Source organism: Pristiophorus japonicus, chromosome 18 (assembly GCF_044704955.1).
Source record: "Pristiophorus japonicus isolate sPriJap1 chromosome 18, sPriJap1.hap1, whole genome shotgun sequence".
Lineage (NCBI taxonomy): Eukaryota > Metazoa > Chordata > Chondrichthyes > Pristiophoridae > Pristiophorus > Pristiophorus japonicus.
The window spans coordinates 113,886,790-113,911,374 of NC_091994.1; the positions used below are offsets into that span (position 1 = coordinate 113,886,790).

General features: G+C 51.0%; 1 protein-coding gene across 8 annotated transcripts in view; it reads right to left on the reverse strand.

Annotated features, from left to right (window-relative positions):
* The window catches only part of LOC139228989 (polyhomeotic-like protein 2), a 271,331-nt gene that overhangs the window by 35,977 nt on the left and 210,769 nt on the right, over positions 1–24,585 (reverse strand). For all 8 annotated transcript variants that reach the window (XM_070860640.1, XM_070860641.1, XM_070860644.1 and 5 more), the window contains 2 exons: positions 14,239–14,768; positions 7,462–7,624 (listed from right to left, as the gene is read on the reverse strand). In XM_070860640.1, the coding sequence (XP_070716741.1) occupies positions 7,462–7,624; positions 14,239–14,768 (693 nt within the window). The remainder of the gene's footprint in view (positions 1–7,461; positions 7,625–14,238; positions 14,769–24,585) is intronic.

Consider the following 24,585-nt stretch of genomic DNA (forward strand, 5'->3'; position numbering starts at 1 on the left):
CCAGTTAATTTATGAACATTACTAGCACTTGTGTGCTGAGAGATTTGTTTGGTGTTATCACTGGTGGACATAAATGTCTGTGCTATTGCAAAGGCCTTACTGAGGGTCGGTGTCTCTACAGTCAAAAGTTTTCGTAGGATGGTCTCGTGGCCAATGCCCAGTACAAAAACGTCTCTGAGCATTTGCTCCAGGTAGCCGTCAAACTCACATTGTCCTGCAAGTCGCTTTAGCTCGGCGACGTAGCTCGCCACATCCTGACCTTCAGATCACTGGCACGTGTAGAACCGATACCTCGTCATCAGCACGCTCTCCCTCGGGTTAAGATGCTCCCGAACCAGTGTACACAGCTCCTCATACGACTTATCTGTGGGTTTCACTGGAGCCAGAAGATTCTTCATGAGGCTGTAGGTCGGTGCCCCGCAGACCGTGAGGAGGACCACTCTCCTTTTTGCAGCGCTTCCTTCTCCGTCCAGCTCGTTGGCTACAAAGTACTGGTCTAGCCGTTCGACATAGGCTTCCCAGTCCTCACCCTCCGAGAACTTCTCCAGGATGCCCATAGTTTGCTGCATCTTTACATTGGATTCGTATACTCGTCGCCAGTTATTGTGTTCCTAACACAGATGAGACTGCACACAGGGAGGTTGAAGTAACAGTGACCTCAGTCTTTATTAAGACACTCCAGAGTGAGGAACAGGCCTCAGGGTCCGGCTTATATACAGTGCTCCCAAGGGATGCTGGGATCCTTTGGGACTTCAGGGGATGCACTCCCTGGTGGCAGAACATGGGAGTGCATGCTTTACAGATACACAACACCCTCACTACTGCCCCTCCGACAGTGCGGCGCTCCCTCAGTACTGCCCCTCCGACAGTGCAGGGCTCCCTCAGCACTGCCCCTCCGACAGTGCGGCACTCCCTCAGCACTGCCCCTCCGACAGTGCAGCGCTCCCTCAGCACTGCCCCTCCGACAGTGTGGCGCTCCCTCAGCACTGTCCCTCTGACAGTGTGGCACTCCCTCAGTACTGCCCCTCCGACAGTGTGGCACTCCCTCAGCACTGTCCCTCCGACAGTGCGGCGCTCCCTCAGCACTGTCCCTCCGACAGTGCGGCACTCCCTCAGCACTGCCCCTCCGACAGTGTGGCACTCCCTCAGCACTGCCCCTCCGACAGTGCGGCACTCCCTCAGCACTGCACAGGATTCTAGAAACGACATGCAGCGTGTCAGTCCCGGCCGCTGATTGAATGCCCGTGGAGGTAAGGTTGAAGTGGGCACTGCCATGCTGGGTGTGGCAGGCTGAGCTCTCAGCAGCTTGGCACCGGGCAAGGTCCCAGCTGGATGCACAGAAATCGACTTTTGATAGTAACGCAAACCAACTGCATCACTGAACGGGGACAGTGTGGCAGTGGGACTGTGACTGACCCAAATACCGCCAAGTTGCTAACTGAATAAACTGGCTGACACGAAGCAAAAAGTTTTTTTCAAAAACTTGGCTTGCAGTATTTTCCATTCTCTGTTTTCTAATCAAATCCTCCAATAGCTTCATGGTCTAATGGAGCCATGAGAATGCTGATGAGATTACCTCAGAAATCCATCCTCCTCCATCCTTGCAACCTACCACAAACATCAACAAACGCCCGTCAGTTATAGTCCCCTCAGTGAGTGTCCCCTCAGTGAGTGTCCCCTCAGTTATAGTGCCCTCAGTGAGTGTCCCCTCAGTTATAGTCCCCTCAGTGAGTGTCCCCTCAGTGAGTGTCCCGTCAGTTATAGTGCCCTCAGTGAGTGTCCCCTCAGTTATAGTCCCTCAGTGAGTGTCCCCTCAGTTATAGTCCCCTCAGTGAGTGTCCCCTCAGTTATAGTCCCCTCAGTGAGTGTCCCCTCAGTTATAGTCCCCTCAGTGAGTGTCCCCTCAGTTATAGTCCCCTCAGTGAGTGTCCCCTCAGTTATAGTCCCCTCAGTGAGTGTCCCCTCAGTGAGTGTCCCCTCAGTTATAGTCCCCTCAGTTATAGTCCCCTCAGTGAGTGTCCCCTCAGTGACTGGCCCCATGGAGGTGAGTGTTTCACGAATCTCCACCAATGTCCGGGGCTTGTTCAGGCAACCCTCGGTTTGCAGTTTGCTCCTGCCCGAGAATAACACCAGCAATTCCCAATGGATCGTGAGTTTCCTTTCCACCCCAGCGGCAGGTCCTTGGGTACAACAGAGAACGATCCCGGGGGCGAGAGCATGGGCCCAGCCGCAGGGGCAACTGTTGCTGCTGTTGGTTAACAGACCACAGCCGGGCTTCACCCCAGGAAGGCAAGGTGCTTCCTGTAGCGGGGTGGGGGAGACCAGAACTCGGGGCCATGGTCAGTAATAAACCCAACGGGGAATCCAGCGGAAACTTCTTTACCCAGAGAGCGGTGAGAATGTGGAACTCGCTCCCACAGCGAGTGGTTGAGGCGAATAGTATCGATGCATTGAAGGGGGAGCTCGATAAACACGAGAGGACGAAAGGAATAGAAGGATATGGTGATAGGGTGTGACGAAGAGGGGTGGGGGGAGACAGGCGTGGAGCATAATCCCCGGCACGGACCCATGGGGCCGAATGGCCTGTTTCTGTGCTGTAAATAATTTGTAATACGTTGTACTTCATTGGCTGTAAAGTGCCGTGTCCTGGGGCCCCATATTAACCCTGAATCAACATACAAAAACAGATTGTGGTTTTTGTCTGCCGCGTTTCCCACACTACAACAGTGACTACACTTCAACAAGTACTTCATTGGCCGTAAAGCACTTTGAGACGTCCGGTGGTCGTGAAAGGCGCTATATAAATGCAAGTGTTCCTTCTTTAAAGGTTTGTTTCTTCAACAGCGGAAGTATGTGCTTTTTCTTAGAACACAAGAATTAGGAGCAGGAGTCGGCCATTCGGCCCCTCGAGCCTGCTCCGCCATTCAATGAGGTCACGGCTGATCTTCAACCTCAACTCCACTTTCCCGCCCGATCCCCATATCCCTCGATTCCCCGAGAGTCCATGTATTGTGTCCAGAGAATCAGACAATTCTGTGTGTTTCACCAGATACAAATCCAGAAATCACCCGACTCCCAACGACACTGTCTCCCTTTGATGGCCGAGCTGGTCAATGGGTCACTCGGTGAGGCACCGTGCCGATACCCACCGGGGAGGGCCCAGGCTCGAGACGTGCTCTGTACCGAGCTAGTTGATGTGACAGAGGGTGATGGATAGGAGCACTGCGAGTGGGATCATCCCCCCCAGGAGAGGGACGGTCAAACTCGGACTCCTGCCTTGGGTCACAATCCAGCGGGCCCGGATAAAATAAGGACATGTCGACCTTGGGAGCGGGTAGATTCAGGCCTGGCTACAGCCCGCCCGACCCACCCTGACCAAACATTGCAACACTCAGCGCACAGACTGACTCGGGAAAGGCGGTGATTGGGCACAGGGTGTCCAGCACGAGTGCACCGGGAACCCACTGGGCAGAAGGGAAGCTGGAATTAAGTAGTGGCTGATGCCAATCCAAGGGTTCCCTGACACATGACCGGTGTCACTAGTACATTTAAAAAGACACCAGCAATTGAATGTTCCCCGCAATGTTATTTCTGGACCGTATAGCCCCGTTAACAGGCTCTGCGGCCCATTCAAGTGACCACACATGCGCCTTTTTTCAATATAAAGAAATACTTGCATTTATATAGCGCCTTTCATAACTTCCGGACGTTTCAAAGCGTTTTACAGCCAATGAAGTACTGTTGGAGTGTAGTCACTGTTGTAATGTGGGAAACGCAGCAGCCAATTTGCGCACAGCAAGCTCCCACAAACAGCAATGTGATAATGACCAGATAATCTGTTTTTGTTATGTTGATTGAGGGATAAATATTGGCCCCAGGACATCGGGGAGAACTCCCCTGTTCTTCTTCAAAATAATGCCATGGGGTCCACCTGAGAGAGCAGACGGGGCCTCGGTTTAACGTCTCATCTGAAAGACAGCACCTCCGACATTGCAGCGCTCCCTCAGCACTGCCCCTCCGACAGTGCAGCACTCCCTCAGCACTGTCCCTCCGACAGCGCAGCACTCCCTCAGCACTGCCCCTCCGACAGTGCGGCACTCCCTCAGCACTGCCCCTCCGACAGTGCGGCGCTCCCTCAGTACTGCCCCTCCGACAGTGCAGCACTCCCTCAGCACTGCCTCTCCGACAGTGCGGCACTCCCTCAGCACTGCCCCTCCGACAGTGCGGCACTCCCTCAGCACTGCCCCTCCGACAGTGCAGCACTCCCTCAGTACTGCCCCTCCGACAGTGCAGCACTCCCTCAGCACTGCCTCTCCGACAGTGCAGCACTCCCTCAGCACTGCCCCTCCGACAGTGCAGCACTCCCTCAGCACTGCCCCTCCGACAGTGCAGCACTCACTCAGCACTGCCTCTCCGACAGTGCAGCACTCCCTCAGCACTGCCCCTCCGACAGTGCGGCACTCCCTCAGTACTGCCCCTCCGACAGTGCAGCACTCCCTCAGTACTGCCCCTCCGACAGTGCAGCACTCCCTCAGCACTGCCTCTCCGACAGTGCAGCACTCCCTCAGCACTGCCCCTCCGACAGTGCAGCACTCCCTCAGCACTGCCCCTCCGACAGTGCAGCACTCACTCAGCACTGCCCCTCCGACAGTGCAGCACTCCCTCGGCACTGCACTGGAGTGTCAGCCTGGATTTTTATGCTTAAGGCCCTGACTCTGAGGTAAGTGTGCTGCCCACTGACCGTGACAAAGCCACGAAGCCTGCTGTCCGAGGCAGAGAGAGCTTCACAGAGCAGCCTGGAACCTCAGGGTGACCTCATCAAGTAAATGATTTCCCGCTCAATCAAAACGGGGGCTGCTGATGGGTGATTAAGTACATCATCGCCTGTAGAGTCCGGTTAATACAGAGAGTCCAGGAACTAGAGGGAGTGCATGGGAGCATGTTCAGGATACACAGGCAATGTCCCCTATAATCTGGGGTGCCGTTTTATGAGAACTGGCTGGCTCTAGAGGCCTATAAACATTTTAAAAGTCTCATCTTGCCTTGTTGGCCAACAGAAGTGATATTTGGAATATCCCAGGCCGTCTCCAGGGGCAACGGGTATAATTGGCATCAAATGCAGCAGTAAATGCAAAATGGCTCAATGTGCAAAAAGGCAAGAATTAATCTTGTATCCCACATTAGGCTGATGTCACGCACACACACACAAACACGCACACACACACTCTCACACACACGCTGCGCATCAGCAAAGGCATGAAATAATAAAGCTTCCTCTTTATATTGCAATATTAACTCCAAGAGGAAAAGACTGAATGGACCTTGTGGCTGAGCAATGAACCTGAGGCCACGTGATGCACAGTGGGATTTCCGTCAGCACCAAGCAGCTGGGCTGTGGGGATGAGGAGAGGCAGTCTCACTGGGGCCTGTGCTGGGCCCATATGCTCACTCCCCTGTGCTTACAGCTTCAATCACACGCTGACTCCAGCACCGCCCAGTCAGGGGGCCGCAGTGAGCAGCCAGCCTAACTAACCGTCACTGATGCACATACAGTCGCTTAACCGTTCGGGCATTGGGGCAGCAGCTGCCACAGTAACGGTTCCCTGGAAACTGCAGCAAATGACAATAACGATCTTGATCATCTTCCCGCCTGCATCTAACCTCCCCTGCACAGCAATAACACCAATAATACTCTAATTATTATTTACATGAATTACAGAAAAGTGTAAACAACAATTTATAAATCTAACTCCATCAAAATGTTCAAATCTCCCCCGTTTCAATGAATTGTGTTTGATACGAACGATTAAGGCACTGGCTACTAAGATAGCTGTGATTAAAGGCATTGCTTAGTGTAGTGCTGACCCATACAGAGCAAGGACGTTCAATCCTTGACCTGTGCATCAAGTCCTGCTCATCCATCAGCCCTGTGCTCGCTGACCTACATTGGCTCCCGGTTAAATCCAATAGGGAATTCAGGAGAAACTTCTGAGTGGTGAGAATGTGGAACTCGCTGCCACAGGGAGGGGTTGAGGCGAATAGTATCGATGTATTTAAGGGGAGGCTGGACAAGCCAATGGGGGAGAAGGGAATAGAGGGTTATGGCAATAGATTTAGATGAGGAAAGACGGGAGGAGGCTCGAGTGGAGCATAAACACCGGCATGGACTGGTTGGGCCGAACGGCCTGTTTCTGTGCCGTATATCCCGTTACACAGTCTGCTATTTTAGGGAGTGTGTAAACTATTTAAATAAACAGTTTAGTGCCTCGATTAAAACAGCAAACTAGAGCCTTGCCAGGTACAATGCCGGGTGGGCCTCACTATCACCCAGGGTCAGGGGGTCAAACAGTAAAGCCACATGTATTGCTTTCTAATTAAAAGGGTAATCTTTTAAAAATTGTAATTGAAGGGGCATCGGTCATGTTTGGAAGGGAAGTGGTGGAGTGGGTTAGACACCGGGGCTAAAATTTCATCGCACTGTGTCCCTTTTACAGGCATAAAATGAGCATTTAAAGGTCCAAAATGGCGGGTGGAGCTCGTCAAACCTTCCACAATGAACCCAGAATCCCAATATGTTTCAATCAGTCTTCAAAATCCAGTCTTCACACAGCAAAAGGAATATAGAATATAATCCTTGACTCAGAACATATTGTAAACATGTTTTCCCTTCCACTCGGGAAGGTATTGACTGGCCCACGTTCCCATTCTCCAGGAGCGTGAACGTAGACAGTGAGTGCTGGCACGTTAGCGGACTGCGGAGCTCCTCAGAGCCAATCCTGCCCTTGTTCTCGCCCAACATCTACAACATGGGCACAATGTGCGGGATTGCCGCAAAGCAATCAGGAGCATAAACCTTGGCCAATTTTCCCAACCTTTTTCGGACATAGACCAATTGTGGCAACCCAGTTGGGGTGATTTGAATCACCATCCCCCTGGTTTAATGAGTGCAGCTCCAACAACACTGAATAAGGTTCTCCGGCAGCACCTCCCAAACCCGCCACCTCTACTGCCTCAAAGGACAAGGGCAGCAGGCGCATGGGAACACCACCACCTCCACGTTCCCCTCCCAGTCACACACCATCCTGACTTGGAAATATATCGGCCGTTCCTTCATCGTCACTGGGTCACAATCCTGGAACTCCCTCCCTAACAGCACTGTGGGAGCACCTTCACCACACGGACTGCAGCGGTTCAAGAAGGCGGCTCACCACCACCTTCTCAAGCGGCAATTAGGGATGGGCAATAAATGCCGGCCCGGCCAGCGACTCCCACATCCCCTGGTGCTGCAATAGGCAGTCTCGTTACCGACTAGCACCACGCACACAATCCCAGAGAAACCTCTCCACAATATTTCAAGAATCCAGCTACGCTCCGCATTTTCAGTAATTGTACACTTCCCGGAGACGTCCTTTATAAATCGCACGCTCGGAGTAGGGGAGGAAGGTCCTGACAATCTCTCACCTTGAGTTACTGACTTGGCTGATTCAGCTTTCTTCGGATCGCAGGTGGTGATGCATGTGGGTGCTGGGAGGGTGGGCTGTGCCGCTGGTTTCTCCGCAGGCGCTTTCTCGGCTGCAGGTTCCCTCCTGACACTATCCTGCGTGTTCCTCTGGCACTGTTGGATCTGTGACAAAGTGGGACAATGAGTCAACCATTCTCGGTTTCCCTCCCACCCACAGCACAGCTCTGGTCCAAACCCGGTGAGCTTCGCGGTAAATTGGTAAAGCCGGGAAGCTTTGACGCGGAATGGCACACTGAATAAAATTGTCCTCGTTTCTAAAGGATCGCGCAGCACTTGTTCCAATCAATGCCCTTGCCGAGTGCAGCTTGTACTGGGGGATTAGAACCGACACAGCCTGCTGAAACTGGCTTGCTTTGTCATTTTCAACCATGTGAGATTTGATCAGGAGCTACGGAGGATTACTGGTCTAGGAATATAACCACAGCACCACCATCAACATCCTGGGGGTCACCATTGACCAGAAATTCAACCGGACCAGCCATAAACACTGTGGCTACAAGAGCGGGTCAGAGGCTGGGTATTCTGCAGCGAGTGACTCCCCAAAGCCTTTCCACCATCTACAAGGCACAAGTCAGGAGTGTGATGGAACACTCTCCACTTGCCTGGATGGTGCAGCTCCAACAACACTCAAGAAGCTCGACACCATCCAGGACAAAGCAGCCGTTTGATTGGCTCCCCATCCACCACCTTCAACATTCACTCCCTCCACCACCGGCGCACCCTGGCTGCAGTGTGCACCATCTACAAGATGCACTGCAGCAACTCGCCAAGGCTTCTTCGGCAGCACCTCCCAAACCCGCGACCTCTACCCCCTAGAGGGACAAGGGCAGCAGGTGCATGGGAACACCACCACCTCCACGTTCCCCTCCCAGTCACACACCATCCTGACTTGGGAATATATCGCCCGTTCCTTCATCGTCGCTGGGTCACAATCCTGGAACTCCCTCCCTAACAGCACTGTGGGAGCACCTTCACCACACGGACCTTCAAGACAATCCACCACGACCCTCTTCACAAGGACAATCAGGGATGGGCAATAAATGCCGGCCTTGCCAGCAATGCCCACATCCCGGGAATGATAACTAAGAAGCGGCAATTCAGGAGGAAGGTGTGATGTATATCTTGCACATTTAGTTCTCATTTAAAACTGACTGTATAAGATATACATTAAACTCTCTCTCCTAAAGTCTCAGTCAAAGTCTACACCCATTTTTCAACCTTGCAATGAACAAGAGCATCAGTCAGGGCAGTGATGTACAATTTCACCGCGTTTCAGAACAGCAGGCGACTGGTCAGCCGTTCCCCCCCCCCACGCTGACCCTGCACCCCCCCCACCTCCTCTGATAGGCAGATGTGTGCACAACTTTAGATCACCATCCCTGCTCACAAACTCACAAAGGTCCAGATTCTCTTTGCAAAGATGAATGAAAACTATTTAATTTTGGGTCTCTTGCTCTCCCACGGAACAGCACACATTAAAATCAAATTCCCGGCTTTCTGGGAAGTTGCCTCACAAGGCAATACGGCTCCCCAGAGAGCCGACCGTTCCACTCACCCACCGACACCGCACATTAGCACTGGGAACTAAATGGTTTCGCATTTTAAGTATATCGGTACGTCACAGCGTGAGAAAGCAGAAACGTGGGAGCCCGAGGGAGCTAGGCGCTGTCTATGATGTTGACCCTTGTCTTATAAACTGGTCATGGATTTTGGAAAGTACATGGATTGCCGTATGTATGTATGGATCTATGTCATGGCCCGAATGTGTGGTCAGCGCTGACCTCGAATAAAGCTGCCCACAAAAATCTCCATCTCTGTGGTGAAAACTTTAGCTTTCTTGACGTTAAGTTAATTGTAGGATATAAATTGTCAAAAAGGAATCTCGAGCTTGAAGCAGCAGTGATGTCACCAAGCTGTCTAAACAGCCAATCCCACTGAAAAATTCGCAGATGGCAAACCAGGAAATAAAAAGCATCGATTCAATTCACTTCTTAAAAATTTCAGAGAGTGAAATAAAGATGGGACATACACACACAGGGGTAAAATAGAAGCTGAAGTATTATGATTTTTAAAAATCTAGTAATTTTTATCATAATGGAGAAAGTTGACATTCCGGAAATATAAAATTAGTTTTTCAGGGCCAGAACTGTTGCTCAGCAGTCAGTATGGAGTTAAAACCCCGATTACACCTCTTTCAACAAGGCTCAACTTTTTATGGGGTGTTTAATGGTGATATTAGAGCGGGAAGCTCATACGAGGAGCGAGAACCACCTTCACCGCAGGGGGGGTATCTGGCAGAGTCCACACACCGCCCGCTGTTAAACCCGCCGATAAACGGTCCACTCCCAGAACTAAATATACTGGAGCTTGGTGAGCACAAAATACTGCGGGGGCTGGAATCTGAAATAAAAACAGAAAATGCTGGAAATACTCAGTGGGTCAGGCAGCATTTGTGGAGAGAGAAACAGAGTTAATGTTTCAGGTCGATGAGAAAGTTCGAGATGTAACAGGTTTTTAAGCAAGTGCCGGGGCGGGGAAAGGGGGAGGGGAGAAAAGAACAAAAGGGAAGGTCTGTGATTGGGTGGAAAGCAGAAGAGATTAAATGACAAAAATAAATGCTTTTCTGCAGAGTAATTATTTTTACGATACTAGCTAGTTTCCTCAGGCCTGTCTTGATAAAGGAAAGACACAAAGGTTTTTCTAATTATAAAATGACAGATGTTCACGCTGGCAAAGCCTTACACTGCCACATGCAGATCAGTCAGGAATCAATGATATCAACAGACCCTCACTGAATTAAAAGGATCCTTCACACAGTGAAGGTTAAGAAAATACTTCCTTTCCAAATTCACCAGAAACGGAAACAGTTTATTAGTAATAACTTCAAAACGGATAACACTTGCCAGTTAGTCAACTAATGGCAGTGAAAATAGAGCCTTTGTATAAAAATAAACTTCTAGCTACACGCTGAGTGTTTAACTGTCCTGTTGCTAGGTGAGTTACTAAAGGCAACGAGTTGGCCATTCGGCCCCTCGAGCCTGCTCCGCCATTCAATAAGATCATGGCTGATCTTTGACCTTAACCCCACTTTCCCGCCCGATCCCCATATCCCTCGATTCCCTTAATATCCAAAAATCAATCGATCTCAGCCTTGAATATACTCAAGAGACTGAGCCTCCACAGCCCTCTGGGGTAGAGAATTCCAAAGATTCACCACCCTCTGAGGTGAAGAAATTCCTTCTCATCTCAGTCCTAAATGGCCGACCCCTTATCCTGAGACTGTGAGCCCTGGTTCTAGACTCCCCAGCCCGGGGAAAACATCCTCCCTGCATCTACCCTGTCAATCCCTGTAAGAATTGTGTATGTTTCAATGAGATCACCTCTCATTCTTCTAAACTCTAGAGAATATCGGCCTAGTCTCCTCAATCTCTCCTCATAGGGCAATCCCCCCATACCAGGAATCAGTCTGGTTGCACTCCCTCTGTGGCAAGTATATCCTTCCTTGGATAAGGAGACCGACACTGTACACAATACTCCAGGTGTGGTCTCACCAGGGCCCTGTATAATTGCAGTAAGACGTCTTTACTCTTATACTCAAATCCTCCTGTAATAAAGGCCAACATACCATTAAATTCTTAATTGCTTGCTGTACCTGCATGTTAACTTTCAGCACGATGGGTGAAATGGCTTCTTCTATGCTGCCCGTTTCTACAATTCTCCTTATTGGTTTAGTGGGTTATATTTTATTAGTTAGCTGTTATGACTTGGTGCTATTTTAATTACAAAATAGTAATTATGGAAAGGCAATCAGCATTTACTCCTGGGGCAATACTGACTGCCACCACTAGATGGAGCAAACTACACAAACAGTCTGATAAAGTTTTCTGCTGGTTGAAACTATTTATTTGTTCCAACTGTGGAGTCAGAGAGAATGGCGACTCAGCGGGTTGAATATACTTCAGCGGCTAACTGCATCAAATGTAGTTGTACCGAATCACAGGTACAGTTAGGTGATCACAGCCAGGAGTAGCAATAGGGCTGTTACAGCACGCTTCAGCACCGCGGGCAAGGGAGGAGGGGGGAATCAGATAAGGTTCACGTCAATGTCCCTGTAAATTGTTTTTTTGGGTGCAAGGCCCCTTTAAGGGGCTGCGTGGCACATTCAAAATATCGCGCATGCGTGGATTTTCCCATTTAAAAGCGGCCACGTGGCTTAAAGGGAACATTGGCTCCACCCTGCCGATCGCTATTAGCAACCCAGTCTCCGCGCATCGTAAGGATTGAGCTGGGCTGTGAAGCTCCCACAGTCAAATAGTCTGTCAACAGTAACACAGCTGGAAAGAATTGTCACATGAGTGCCGTACCCAAGAGTTAGCTCACGGACTATCCATGGGCAACCGGCACTGCCTTCAGGGAAGGGAGAAATAGGATAGGAAAATATTAACACAGAAATGACATTATTAAAGGAGCTTTTATCCCATTCGGAAGGAATCCATGCAATGCTGACCATTAGTCGTTGTAAATCACACGGCCTTAATAGTAATGAACTGAACATAGGAATTAGGACCAGAGTCGGCCATTCGGCCCCTCGAGCCTGCTCTGCCATTTAATAAGGTCATGGCTGATCTTCGACCTCAACACTTTCCTGCCTGATCCCTATATCCCTTGATTCACCTCGAGTCCTGATTGGTTGACCCCTTATCCTGAGACTGTGACCCCTGGTTCTAGACACTCCAGCCCGGGGGAAACATCCTCCCTGCATCTACCCTGTCAATCCCCCTCAAAATCTTATATCTTTCAATCAGATCACCTCTCATCTTCTAAACTCGAGAGTTTGGGCCCATTGTACTCAATTTCTCCTCATAGGACACGCCTCTCAACCCAGGAATCAATGTAGTGAACCTTCAATGCACTGCCTCCAAGGCAAGTATGTCCTTTCCTAGATAAGGAGACCAGAACTGCACAGTACTCCAGGTGTGGTCTCACCAAGGCCCTGTACAACTACAGTAAGACTTTCTTACTCTCGTACTCTAACCCCAATTGCCTTCGCAATTGCTAACTGTGTTTCTGAAGGAATCCATGCAATGCTGACCATTGGTCATTTCTAGCAAGTTTCCTAGTTTGTTTTTGCTTTTGTTGGGGAGTGAGAAGCAAGTTACGAAAGCATGGCCGTCCCAGAATCAGCAGCACGAGGGAAAGACCCATCTTAAATCTACAGCGCGTGGGCGGGGTCAACCATTCCACAGGATTCAGCAGGAGCTCCCGCTTCACACTGAACCATGGTGGGGGGGGGGGAGTGGGGGGGGGGGGGGAGGAGGGGGGAGAGGGAGGAAAGCGGGGAGAGGGAGGGGGTGGAGATAGGATGGGGGGGGGAGGGGAGGGTGGGAGAGAGAGGGGGAAGGGAGAGGGGGGGAAGGGAGAGGGGGGGAAGGGAGGGGGGGGGGAAGGGAGAAGGGGGGGGAAAGGAGGGCAGATATGTTTCCATGGGGACAGTGGGACGCTATGCACTGCCCTCAAACACATGCGCGGAGGTGCTGATCCATATCAATGGTGCGATTACATTGACTGTAAGTAACTGGAACAGCAGCCACAGAGAGTTTGTTTAAAGTGTAAAAGCTGCTGTGTTTGGGCCGGGCACCCTGCCCCCACACTGACAGCGACAGGGAGCCACTAAGCTGAATCCCAAGAGCTGGGGAATTGTCCCGACACTGCGGAATATTGGGGAGGGGGGTTTGTGCCTCTCACTGCCAGTGTAAGGAGACCCTCCATGGAAGTGACACGGTTATGCTCTGTGCCGGGGTTTATGCTCCAAACCAGCCTCCTCCCTCCCTGCGGATATAACCCTCTATTCCCCTCTTCCCCCATTGGCTTGTCCAGCCTCCCCTTAAATGCATCGATACTATTCGCCTCAACCCCTCCCTGTGGCAGCGAGTTCCACATTCTCACCGCTCTCTGGGGAAAGAAGTTTCTCCTGAATTCCCCGTTGGGTTTATTGATTATCTTAATTTATTGCTCCAAGTTCTGGTCTCTCCGCAGGCGGAAACATTCTCTCTGTGCCTACCCTATCGAACCCTTTCATAATCTTAAAGCCCTCTATCAGGTCACCCTCAGCTTTCTCTTTTCTGACAGGTCTAACCAACCGCTGGGTGCATCGCTCTTCCAAAGATCTGTCGCAGACTCGATGGGCCGAATGTGCTGTACTAATCTTCGATTCTGTGATCTATGATTATCCATGTTGGTCTTTTTGCACCTTCTCCAGTGCCTCTGTACAAATTTTAAAATCTCATAACGCTCCTGTAAAGTATCTCGGGACGTTTCATTGCATTAAAGGCGCTATATAAATGCAAGTTGTGTAACATGTGTAAAATGTAATGTCTGGAGACGATTAAAATTGGGAGATTTGAGAAAAGCCACAACTCTAAGTTTCTCAGAGTACAATAGAAAATGCTTGTAGAATAAAGCATTTGTGTGTTAATGGATTATGAGAACAACAACTGATATTTATATAGTGCCTTTAACGCAGTGAAACGCCCCACGGCGCTCCATGGGAGCGATTATCAGATAGAATTTGACACCGAGACACACAAGGCGAGATTAGCGCAGGCGACCAAAAGCTTGGTCAGAGAGGTCGGGCTTAAGAAATGTTTTGAAGGAGGAGAGAGAGGCGGAGAGGTTTGGGGAGGGAATAAAGAGCTGAGAACACAAGACGATCTTACCACGTGCGCAGACGGCTGGACCTGGAGGTTGACAGCGGTGGTCTGTGGTGCCAGTGGGTGCTGGTGTGGCTGGTGGCCCTGGGCATGGCTGTTGGCCAGGGCCTCAGGCAGGCCGGTGGGTACCGCTGGCTGCGGGCACTGCTGGATGGGAGGAACGAGCTGCAGGACGGGGATCTGGGGGTGAGCCGGCGGGTGCAGGGCCTGGTGCTTGTGCTGGAGCACGGACTGGCAGTGCGGGGCCTGAGGGTGGGCCGGGGCCTGGGCCGGGGCCGGGGCCTGGGCCTGGGCCGCGGGCTGGAGCTGCCCGCCGGGCTGCACCGTCAGGGGCGGGGGAGGGGGCTGCGGCTGCAGCTGTGGGAGGGGCTGTAGTTGGGCAGCGGTGTGGAGGAGCTGGGGCTGTTGGTGCCTGTGTGGGATTTGTTGCTGTTGTTGGATGATGAACTGATGCTGAAGATGTTTCTGATGCTGTTGATGCTGTAACTGTATCTGTTGCTGGTGGATTAACGGGTGAGGCTGAATCTGGGCGTAAGCTGCAGAGAGAACACACGACATTAATAAATCCACACCGTCAGCAACATTAGGCACCTAAATTTAGTTGGCAATTCGAGGCTTTGGTTGCCTCTGACTTTCTTTTTAAAAAGACTTGCATTTATATAGCGCCTTTCACGACCACTGGACGTCCCAAAGCGCTTTACAGCCAATGAAGTACTTTTTGAAGTGTGGTCATTGTTGTAATTTAGGAAATGCAGTAGACAATTTGCGCACAGCAAGCTCCCACAAACAGCAATGTGATAATGACCAGATAATCTGTTTTAGTGATGTTGATTAAGGGATAAATATTGGCCCCAGGACACCGGGGAGAACTCCCCTGCTCTTCTCCAAAATAGTGCCTTGGGATCATTTACATCCACCTGAGAGAGCAGATGGGGCCTCGGTTTAACATCTTATCCGAAAGATGACACCTTCGACAGTGCAGCACATCCTCAGTACTGCCCCTCCAACAGTGCGGCGCTCCCTCAGTACTGTCCCTCCGACAGTGCAGTGCTCCCTCAGTGCTGCCCCTCCGACAGTGCAGTGCTCCCTCAGTACTGTCCCTCCGACAGTGCAGTGCTCCCTCAGTACTGCCCCTCCAACAGTGCGGCGCTCCCTCAGTGCTGTCCCTCCGACAGTGCAGCGCTCCCTCAGTGCTGCCCCTCCGACAGTGCAGCACTCCCTCAGTGCTGCCCCTCCGACAGTGCAGCACTCCCTCAGTGCTGCCCCTCCGACAGTGCGGCACTCCCTCAGTACTGTCCCTCCGACAGTGCAGCGCTCCCTCAGTGCTGCCCCTCCGACAGTGCAGCACTCCCTCAGTGCTGCCCCTCCGACAGTCCAGCACTCCCTCAGTGCTGCCCCTCCGACAGTGCGGCACTCCCTCAGCACGGGGTGTCAGCCTGGCTCAGTGGGAGCGACCTCCTCGGGGTCAGAACGCTTCACCCTGTAACTGAGTTCACCATCCACGCTGGCCTTTCGGTCCGCGCTGACAGAGTGCCGCGTTGTTGGAAGTGCTGCCTTTTATTGAATCAGGAGCGAGCGTATGTAGATGGATGGAAAAGAGCCCACGGCACTCTTCAAAAAGGGAGTTTTCCCGAAGTCTTGGCCAACATTCTGCCTTCAACCCAAACACATATTTTAACTGTTCCAGTCATCGCTCTCGCTGTGTGTGGGCCCTTGCTGTGTGCAAATCGCCTACATAACAACTTGCATTTATATAGCGCCTTTAATGTAGTAAAACATCCCAGGGCGCTTCACAGGAGCGTTATCCGACAAAGGCTGACACTGAGCCACATAAGGAGATATTAGAGCAGGAAAAAGAGAGGTTTTAAGGAGCGTATCAAAGGAGGAGAGAGAGGCGGAGAGGTTTAGGGAGGGAGTTCCAGAGCTTGGGGCCCAGGCAACAGAAGGCACGGCCACCGATGGTGGAGCGATTATAATCAGGGATGGTCAGGAGGGCAGAATTAGAGGAGCGCAGACATCTCGAGGGTTGTGGGGCTGGGGGAGATTACAGAGATAGGGAGGGGCGAGGGCCATGGAGGGATTTGAAAACAAGGATGAGAATTTTGAAATCGAGGCGTTGCCGGACCGGGAGCCAATGTAGGTCAGCGAGCACAGGGAGGGGGGTGGGGAGACTCGGTGCCAACAGAGACTGCATTTTAAAAGTAATTGGTTGGCCATGAAGCACTTTGGGATGTCCTGAGGTACATCACATTAATGCAAGTTCTTTCTTCATCTCGGGATAGAAGGACACACAGCTGTGACCTTTCCATTTATGCCCACATAACCTCAATCAAAATATATCCTCACACACACACACATAACCTCAATCAAAATATATCCTCACACACACACACATAACCTCAATCAAATCCCAGTTAAAAAAAATATATCCTCTCAGACTAACAGCCAGGGTTTTTGTGTGTAAAAGACTCATTTTTGGTTTGGTGCAGATCAACAACCAGGCGATACTCTCCCGCTTTGAAGTTTGAGTGGGAGAGTGGATTGTTGGGGCCAATGGTTAGCAAACACACACAGTGACTGCTGGAGCACCCAGCCTCCCCCTTCAGCACCAGCTTCAAACAGTGAGAGACTGTTTCCAATTACCAAACGCAGGTTCGCTGCCCTTGATAAGCGATGGAAGTCGTTAAAATGCCTGGGTGCATCGCTCGAATAACCCAGGCAGCTGCTGCACTGAGACATCCCCTCTGCAACTCTCTCACTCACTCTCACTCAAAGACTCACAGACTCAGTCTCTCTCACATACACACACTCACTCTCTCTCTCTCTCTCACACACACTCTCTCTAACTCTCTCTCTCTCACACACACACACACACTCACTCTCACACTCTCTCACTCACTAACTCTCTCTCTCTCACACACACACACACACACTCTCTCACTCACTAACTCTCTCTCTCTCTCTCACACACACACACACTCACTCTCACACTCTCTCTCTCTCACACACACACTCTCTCACTCACTAACTCTCTCTCTCTCTCTCTCACACACACTCACACACTCACTAACTCTCTCTCTCTCTCTCACACACACTCACTCTCTCTCTCTCTCTCTCACACACACTCACTCTCACACTCTCTCACTCACTAACTCTCTCTCTCTCACACACACACACTCTCACTCACTCACTAACTCTCTCTCTCTCACACACACACACACACACACTCTCTCACTCACTAACTCTCTCTCTCTCACACACACACTCACTCCCTCTCTCCCTCTCACTGGGTGAACATTACAGATGAATAGAAAAACAGTCAGCAGGAGGTAAGTGCATCTCCACCTTCCCTCACATCCTTCATGTGTCAAGCAGCGACCCGCCCCTGCTCTCACCCCCTGCCCCTGCCCCCCACTCCCTGACCCCCCTCTCTCCCACCCCCCCACCCCTGCTCCCGCCCCCCACCCCCCAGCTCTGGGTGAAAGGCAGCCCCTCTCCTCTCTGCGTGACAGCAGTAGCTGAGCTAGCTCTTATTATTCTGAGGCTCCCATTTAAACCGAAGAATGGGTTTGTGTTTTCACACATCGCTTGACTGAAGGTGAAGGGAACGCCCAGGCTCCCGAGAGGAAAGTCACGGACTGAGCACAAAGCGGAGGAGAGCAATCCTGGAGCAGTGCACAAACACTCCGCAAACCCGACTGACCCAGCAGCACTGTGAGCGTTCTTTCTTTAATCACCAGCTTAAAGTCGCAGCCAGTGACTACAATCAATGACCGAGCAGAATAAGGTGCACACTCCGACCGGCCTCCTCTCCGCAAACTAACCTCAACTCACAGTCAGCTGCCACTGTAAAGCCCCGGGATCTGACTGATGACCCCCCCTAGGGTCATGCCCTCTCTCCCCCCCCCCCCCCCCCCACTCTCAGTGACAGCATCTCTGGAGTTAATGAGCTCAATCTGAATTCTTTTTGGGAAGTTTATTCGAGGCCCTGAAGGATTTAATCATCTCGCGAGCAACGTTTACCATTTCCCGATCGATGAGGACGTTAATGAGGCCCCAGCGTCGCCTGCCGGCTGTGCTTGGCGAGCGTGTGACGGTGCCTTTACATTTATCGCTGGTGTAGTGCGGACTGTGGGAGCACACGGTGTCGGCTTCCTGCATTTACAGCTGGCTCCCACGGTCGACAGGTCTGCCATCAGAGTGAGTGAGTGAAGCGCTTTCTGCAGTGTAAAACGCAGGGATGATTCACCGACATTTCTCCTGCACCTGAACAATAACTTGCATTTATATAGTGCCGTTAACACAGCAAAATGTCCCAAGGTGCTTCACAGGAGCGATTCTCAAACAAATTTTGACACCGAGCCACCTGAGATATTAGGACAGGAGATGGGTTTTAAGGAGCGTCTTAAAAGGAGAGAGAGGTGGAGGGGTTTAGGGAGGGAGTTCCAGAGCTTGGGGCCCAGGTAACAGAAGGCACGGCCACCAATGGTGGGGCGATTATGAATCGGGGGAAGCCAGGTTTGGAGATCTCGGAGGATGAGGTCAACGTTCCCCGTGCAGCCCATGCCAGTTTTCCCAATGTAGAGTGTCACGCAATCGGGAAACTGTGAATGGGCCACGCAGTCACTTAATGGGGCCGTGCACTCCCAAACACAAGAGGGAACGTTGGTTGTGGGGCTGGAGGGGATTACAGAGATAGGGAGAGGCGAGGGCCATGGAGGGATTTGAAAACAAGGATGAGAATTTTGAAATCAAGGCATTGCTTAACTGGGAGCCAATGTAGGTCAGTGAGCACAGGGGGTGATGGGTGAGCGGGACTCGGTGCGAGTTAGGACACGGGGTCAGTGAGCACAGGGGGTGATGGGTGAGCGGGACTCGGTGCGAGTTAGGACACGGGGTAGCAATGCTTTGGATGAGTTCATGTTTTCGGAGGGTAGAAGATGGGAGGCCGGTCAGATGCAACGAGATTCATTGGGTCAGACTTTCCGGATTTGATCGTAGGGTACTGCCCTCGAGCAGTTCCCCTGGTAATATCCACCCTCCTCTCTCTGCAGTTGGGTATCCTTCGGGGGTCAGAGGTGAATTTCCCAGAGCAGTTTTCCTAAATTGGCCGACGTTTTTGTTTCTCTTTTTTATAAAACATCAAGAGATTGGGCGATGCGGGGGTGGGCTGCTTTGGCTGTCTGGGTGGTGGGAGTCAGGTGGACCAGTTGGCTTTCTGTGTCCTTGTCTGCATGCTTGCATGATTGTGGCTGTTGGAAACCCCTGTTTCGAGGGTAACACAATGGCCTATGGTGCTCCTCCAGCTTGAAGCTGACAATAGCAGGTATATTTTTCTCCTTGAGGGTCGTGGGTTTAAGTCCTACTCCAGATACTTGAGCACATAAATCTAGGCCGACACTCCTAGTGCAGTACTGAGGGAGTGCCGCACTGTCAGAGGGGCAGTACTGAGGGAGGGGCAGTACTGAGGGAGTGCTGCACTGTCGGAGGGGCAGTACTGAGGGAGGGGCAGTACTGAGGGAGTGCTGCACTGTCGGAGGGGCAGTACTGAGGGAGGGGCAGTACTGAGGGAGTGCTGCACTGTCGGAGGGGCAGTACTGAGGGAGTGCTGCACTGTCGGAGGGGCAGTACTGAGGGAGTACTGCACTGTCGGAGGGGCAGTACTGAGGGAGGGGCAGTACTGAGGGAGTGCTGCACTGTTGGAGGGGCAGTACTGAGGGAGTGCCGCACTGTCGGAGGGGCAGTACTGAGGGAGTGCCGCACTGTCGGAGGGACAGTACTGAGGGAGTGCCGCACTGTCGGAGGGGTAGTACTGAGGGAGTGCTGCACTGTCGGAGGGGCAGTACTGAGGGAGTGCTGCACTGTCGGAGGGGCAGTACTGAGGGAGTGCTGCACTGTCGGAGGGGCAGTACTGAGGGAGAGCTGCACTGTCGGAGGGGCAGTACTGAGGGAGTGCTGCACTGTCAGAGGGGCAGTACTAAGGGAGTGCTGCACTGTCGGAGGGGCAGTACTGAGGGAGTGCTGCACTGTCGGAGGGGCAGTACTGAGGGAGGGGCAGTACTGAGGGAATGCTGCACTGTCAGAGGGGCAGTACTGAGGGAGTGCCACACTGTCGGAGGGGCAGTACTGAGGGAGGGGCAGTACTGAGGGAATGCTGCACTGTCAGAGGGGCAGTACTGAGGGAGTGCCACACTGTCGGAGGGGCAGTACTGAGGGAGTGCCACACTGTTGGAGGGACAGTACTGAGGGAGTGCTGCACTGTCGGAGGGACAGTACTGAGGGAGTGCTGCACTGTCGGAGGGGCAGTACTGAGGGAGTGCTGCATTGCCGGAGGTGCCGTCTTTTAAAAGAGACGTTAATGCTGTTTGTGGGAGCTTGCTGTGCACAAATTGGCTGCTGCGTTTCCAACATTACAACAGTGACTACACTCCAAAACGTACTTCATTGGCTGTAAAGCGCTTTGGGACGTCCTCAGGTTGTGAAAGGCACTATATAAATGCAAATCCTTCTTTCAGATGAACCTGATTGCATTGGCAGTCCCTGCTTGCACTGTCCTCACCCCCCAACAACAGCATGCGTGATTGGCCACCCAATCACAGAGCTGCTTCTACCCAAACACTTCGCCACGTGATGCCCAATGGTGATGCGCGATCACAAGCGTGTCACCATCGCTGCCTTCGAACAACGCCAGGGCCACTGGGAAATGTTCTTCAACAAACATTTATCCAAGTCTTTTTAAATGCTAACTAACAACCTTTTCCTGGAATTCTATCACGGCTCTGTGGGGAATATTTACTTTTTGCCTGAGCTTCATACATTTTGTCCTCTTGTTCTCTGACCATAGCGAAAGTTAAATAACCGGCCCATTATTCATCCCTCTCATGTCGCTGCCTTCCTCCCAGCGGCCACCGCCCCCCTCGCCAATGAAAATAAGTTCAGTTCCGCAAATCTCTCTGGAGTAGAGAGCCGAGATGAAACGCCTTTGTCATTTTCTCTTAATTTCCCCCACTGCGTGAATGTCCTTTCAAAGCTTGTCTGCTGGGAACTCCCCGATTGCTGAGGGAGCCATCCTCGACTCCGAGGGACTGCCGCAGAAGGTGGCTGAGGGAGTTTATCCAGCAAATCGCTGTGGTGTACAGAGCGACGTTGGGTCGATCGCCAGCGTGCTGTACTGGCTGACTGATTGCAGTTAAAGGGCAGGGGTCAGGATTGCCCCGTCCCCAAGGTGACAAGGCAACAATTGCACCGTGATTCCAATCGAGCAGACTGGAAGATCGCTGTGAATGTTGGACGGGCGAGTGTTGACTCTTGCACATCAATCATCTTCGGGTAACAGGTTATTTACAGTGTGAAGCACTCGAGACCCCCCCCAAGGTACCCAATCCAGCAAGGAGGCAAAGATTTCAGGCGAGCAAGCGGAGAAAATTGAAATAAAAAATAACTGGAGGCAGACAGTAATACAATGTGGATTTACCTGTGGGTTATACAGGCTTACAATAACCTCAAATATCCCGCCGATCAATCCAGCTCACACTGATAACAGCTTCCTATTGATTGGACACATTTACTGATCAATAATCACAACTCAATAATCAAAATCCAATCAATACTTTCACTAATGGGCACACATGATTCATGTTTCTTTTGCTAATATGCATTACCTTGAATTTACATAGCTTAAAGTGCCCTGCCATTCCTGCTATTTGTCACATGGCCACAGAGCTCAATATCATCAGCAAATGTTCAATATGGCAACCTGTCCTTCGATTCATCAATAAATAGTGTGACCAGCAAGAGGCCCAGAACCCCCGACTAGAACATTAGAATAAAAGCATTCGGAGCAGGAGTCGGCCATTCGGCCCCTCTAGCCTGTTCCGCCATTCAATAAGATCATGGCTGATCTTCTATCTCAACTCCACTTTCCTGCACTATCCCCATATCCCTTATTCCATTAATATCCAAAAATCTATCGATCTCTGTCTTGAATATACTCAACGACTGAGTCTCCACAGCCCTCTGGGGCAGAGAATTCTAAAGATTCACCACCCTCTGAGTGAAGAAGTTTCTCCTCATCTCAGTCCTAAATGGCCGACCCCTTATCCTGAGACTGTGACCCCTGGTTCTAGACTCCCCAGCCCGGGGGGAAACATCCTCCCTGCATCTACCCTGTCAATCCCTGTAAGAATGTTGTATTTTTCAATGAGATCACCTCTCATTCTTCTAAACTCTAGAGAATATAGGCCTAGTCTACCCAATCTCTCCTCATAGGACAATCCCCCATCCCAGGAATCAGTCTGGTGAACCTTCGTTGCACTCCCTCTGTGACTGTTCCATGTTCAGTGCTCAGATATTTATCATCATTTTCACAAATCAATGTTCAATCCAGCAAATGAGCTTATAGATAATTCTGTCAATCTTTTGCAAAAGCCTCACATACAGGACCTTATCAAATGCCTTTTTACAAATATAATTATATAACCACTGGATAACTCTCGTCAACAGATGTCTCGACAAAGGATTACAGTGGGTTGGCGAGATATGAATTATTGCTTTGGTTTCATGGTGACCTCCTCCTACTGCCTCTGTGCTCTTTAGATGAACACTTGTAACATTTCAATAATCCCAGTCACGTCCCTCACCACTCATGTTGCACTGCTCTGTAATTCCTCGATAGATTTTTCAATCGGAATTTGAATATCGAGGCAACAGATGAACGGTAGATTTGATGAATTCACGTTCCTGGCAGAGTTCGATCCCGTGGAACCTCCCATCTGAGCATGAATTCATAAAATGTACTGTTTGCTGTCTTTCGGTTCTGAGGTAGTGTCTTGAGTTTACAAAGCCTCAAAACATATTCTAGCCCGGGTGCCTACGGATATTTTCAGTCTGGAAATTCCAGTCATATTGTCATCCGCAGGAGGAGAAATATGGGGTAGAGCAATTTCCACTGGGTTTCTGCTACTCTCTGACCAGCTTTCTAAATACCAGTGCAGACCCCCTCCCCACCCCCAGCCAAATAGCCCATATTCTGGAACGGGCGGTGCCCCCGAGATTTAGGGAGGGGTCCTCACTGGGGCAGAGTGGCGAGTTGACACTGACAGAATGTCTGATGATGGAGCAGGGCTCTGGCAATCGGCGGGCTATGGTTCTGTGAATTTCTTCACTCACCTCTGGCCATGGGTCAGCCCCTTGGTGAGATCTGAGCAGAGCTCTCCACAGTTCGAGTACGGCCTCCTGCAACGTGCGCTGCACGGTTTTGGCAGCAAAGTCTATTCGCCTTGTTGGTTGGACACGTTAATCTCGAGAGTTTGCTAGAACCCACTCGATCTATTTCAAGACCAGCCGTGGCTATTTCAGCACCATTCACGGAGTCCTTGGGGGGGGGGTGGGTGGGGGGAGGGGAACTTGGCTTTGGTGGCAATACAAATCAGGCAGAAACGAATCAGCAGCCCACTTTATCTCCCCTGCACCCCAGAAAATGATTTTCTCGTTGTGCAGTACTGTCACAGTTCACCCCTCTGATATTGCTCCATTTGTCTGTCTACGTGCAATATGTTCTTTGAGGATGTAACAAACAGGGTGAATAAAGAGGAACCAGTGGATGTGGTGTATTTGGAATTCCAGAAGGCATTCGATAAGGTGCCACATAAAAGGTTACTGCACAAGATAAAAGTTCACAGGGTTGGGGGCAATATATTAGCATGGATAGAGGATTGGCTAACTAACAGAAAACAGAGAGTCAGGATAACTGGGTCATTTTCCGGTTGGCAAACAGTAATTAGTGGGGTGCCGCAGGGATCAGTGCTGGGGCCTCAACTATTTACAATCTATATTAATGACTTGGATGAAGGGACTGAGTGTAATGGAGCCAAGTTTGCTGATGATACAAAGATGGGTGGGAAAGCAAATTGTGAGGAGGACACAAAAAAGGGATATAGACAGGCTAAGTGAGTGGGAAAACATTTGGCAGATGGAGTATAATGTGGGAAACATAGAAACATAGAAAATAGGTGCAGGAGTAGGCCATTCAGCCCTTCGAGCCTGCACCGCCATTCAATGAGTTCATGGCTGAACATGCAACTTCAGTACCCCATTCCTGCTTTCTCGCCATACCCCTTGATCCCCCGAGTAGTAAGGACTACATCTAACTCCTTTTTGAATATATTTAGTGAATTGGCCTCAATGACTTTCTGTGATAGAGAATTCCACAGGTTCACCAGTCTCTGGGTGAAGAAGTTTCTCCTCATCTCGGTCCTAAATGACTTACCCCTTATCCTTAGACTGTGACCCCTGGTTCTGGACTTTCCCAACATTGGGAACATTCTTCCTGCATCTAACCTGTCTAAACCCGTC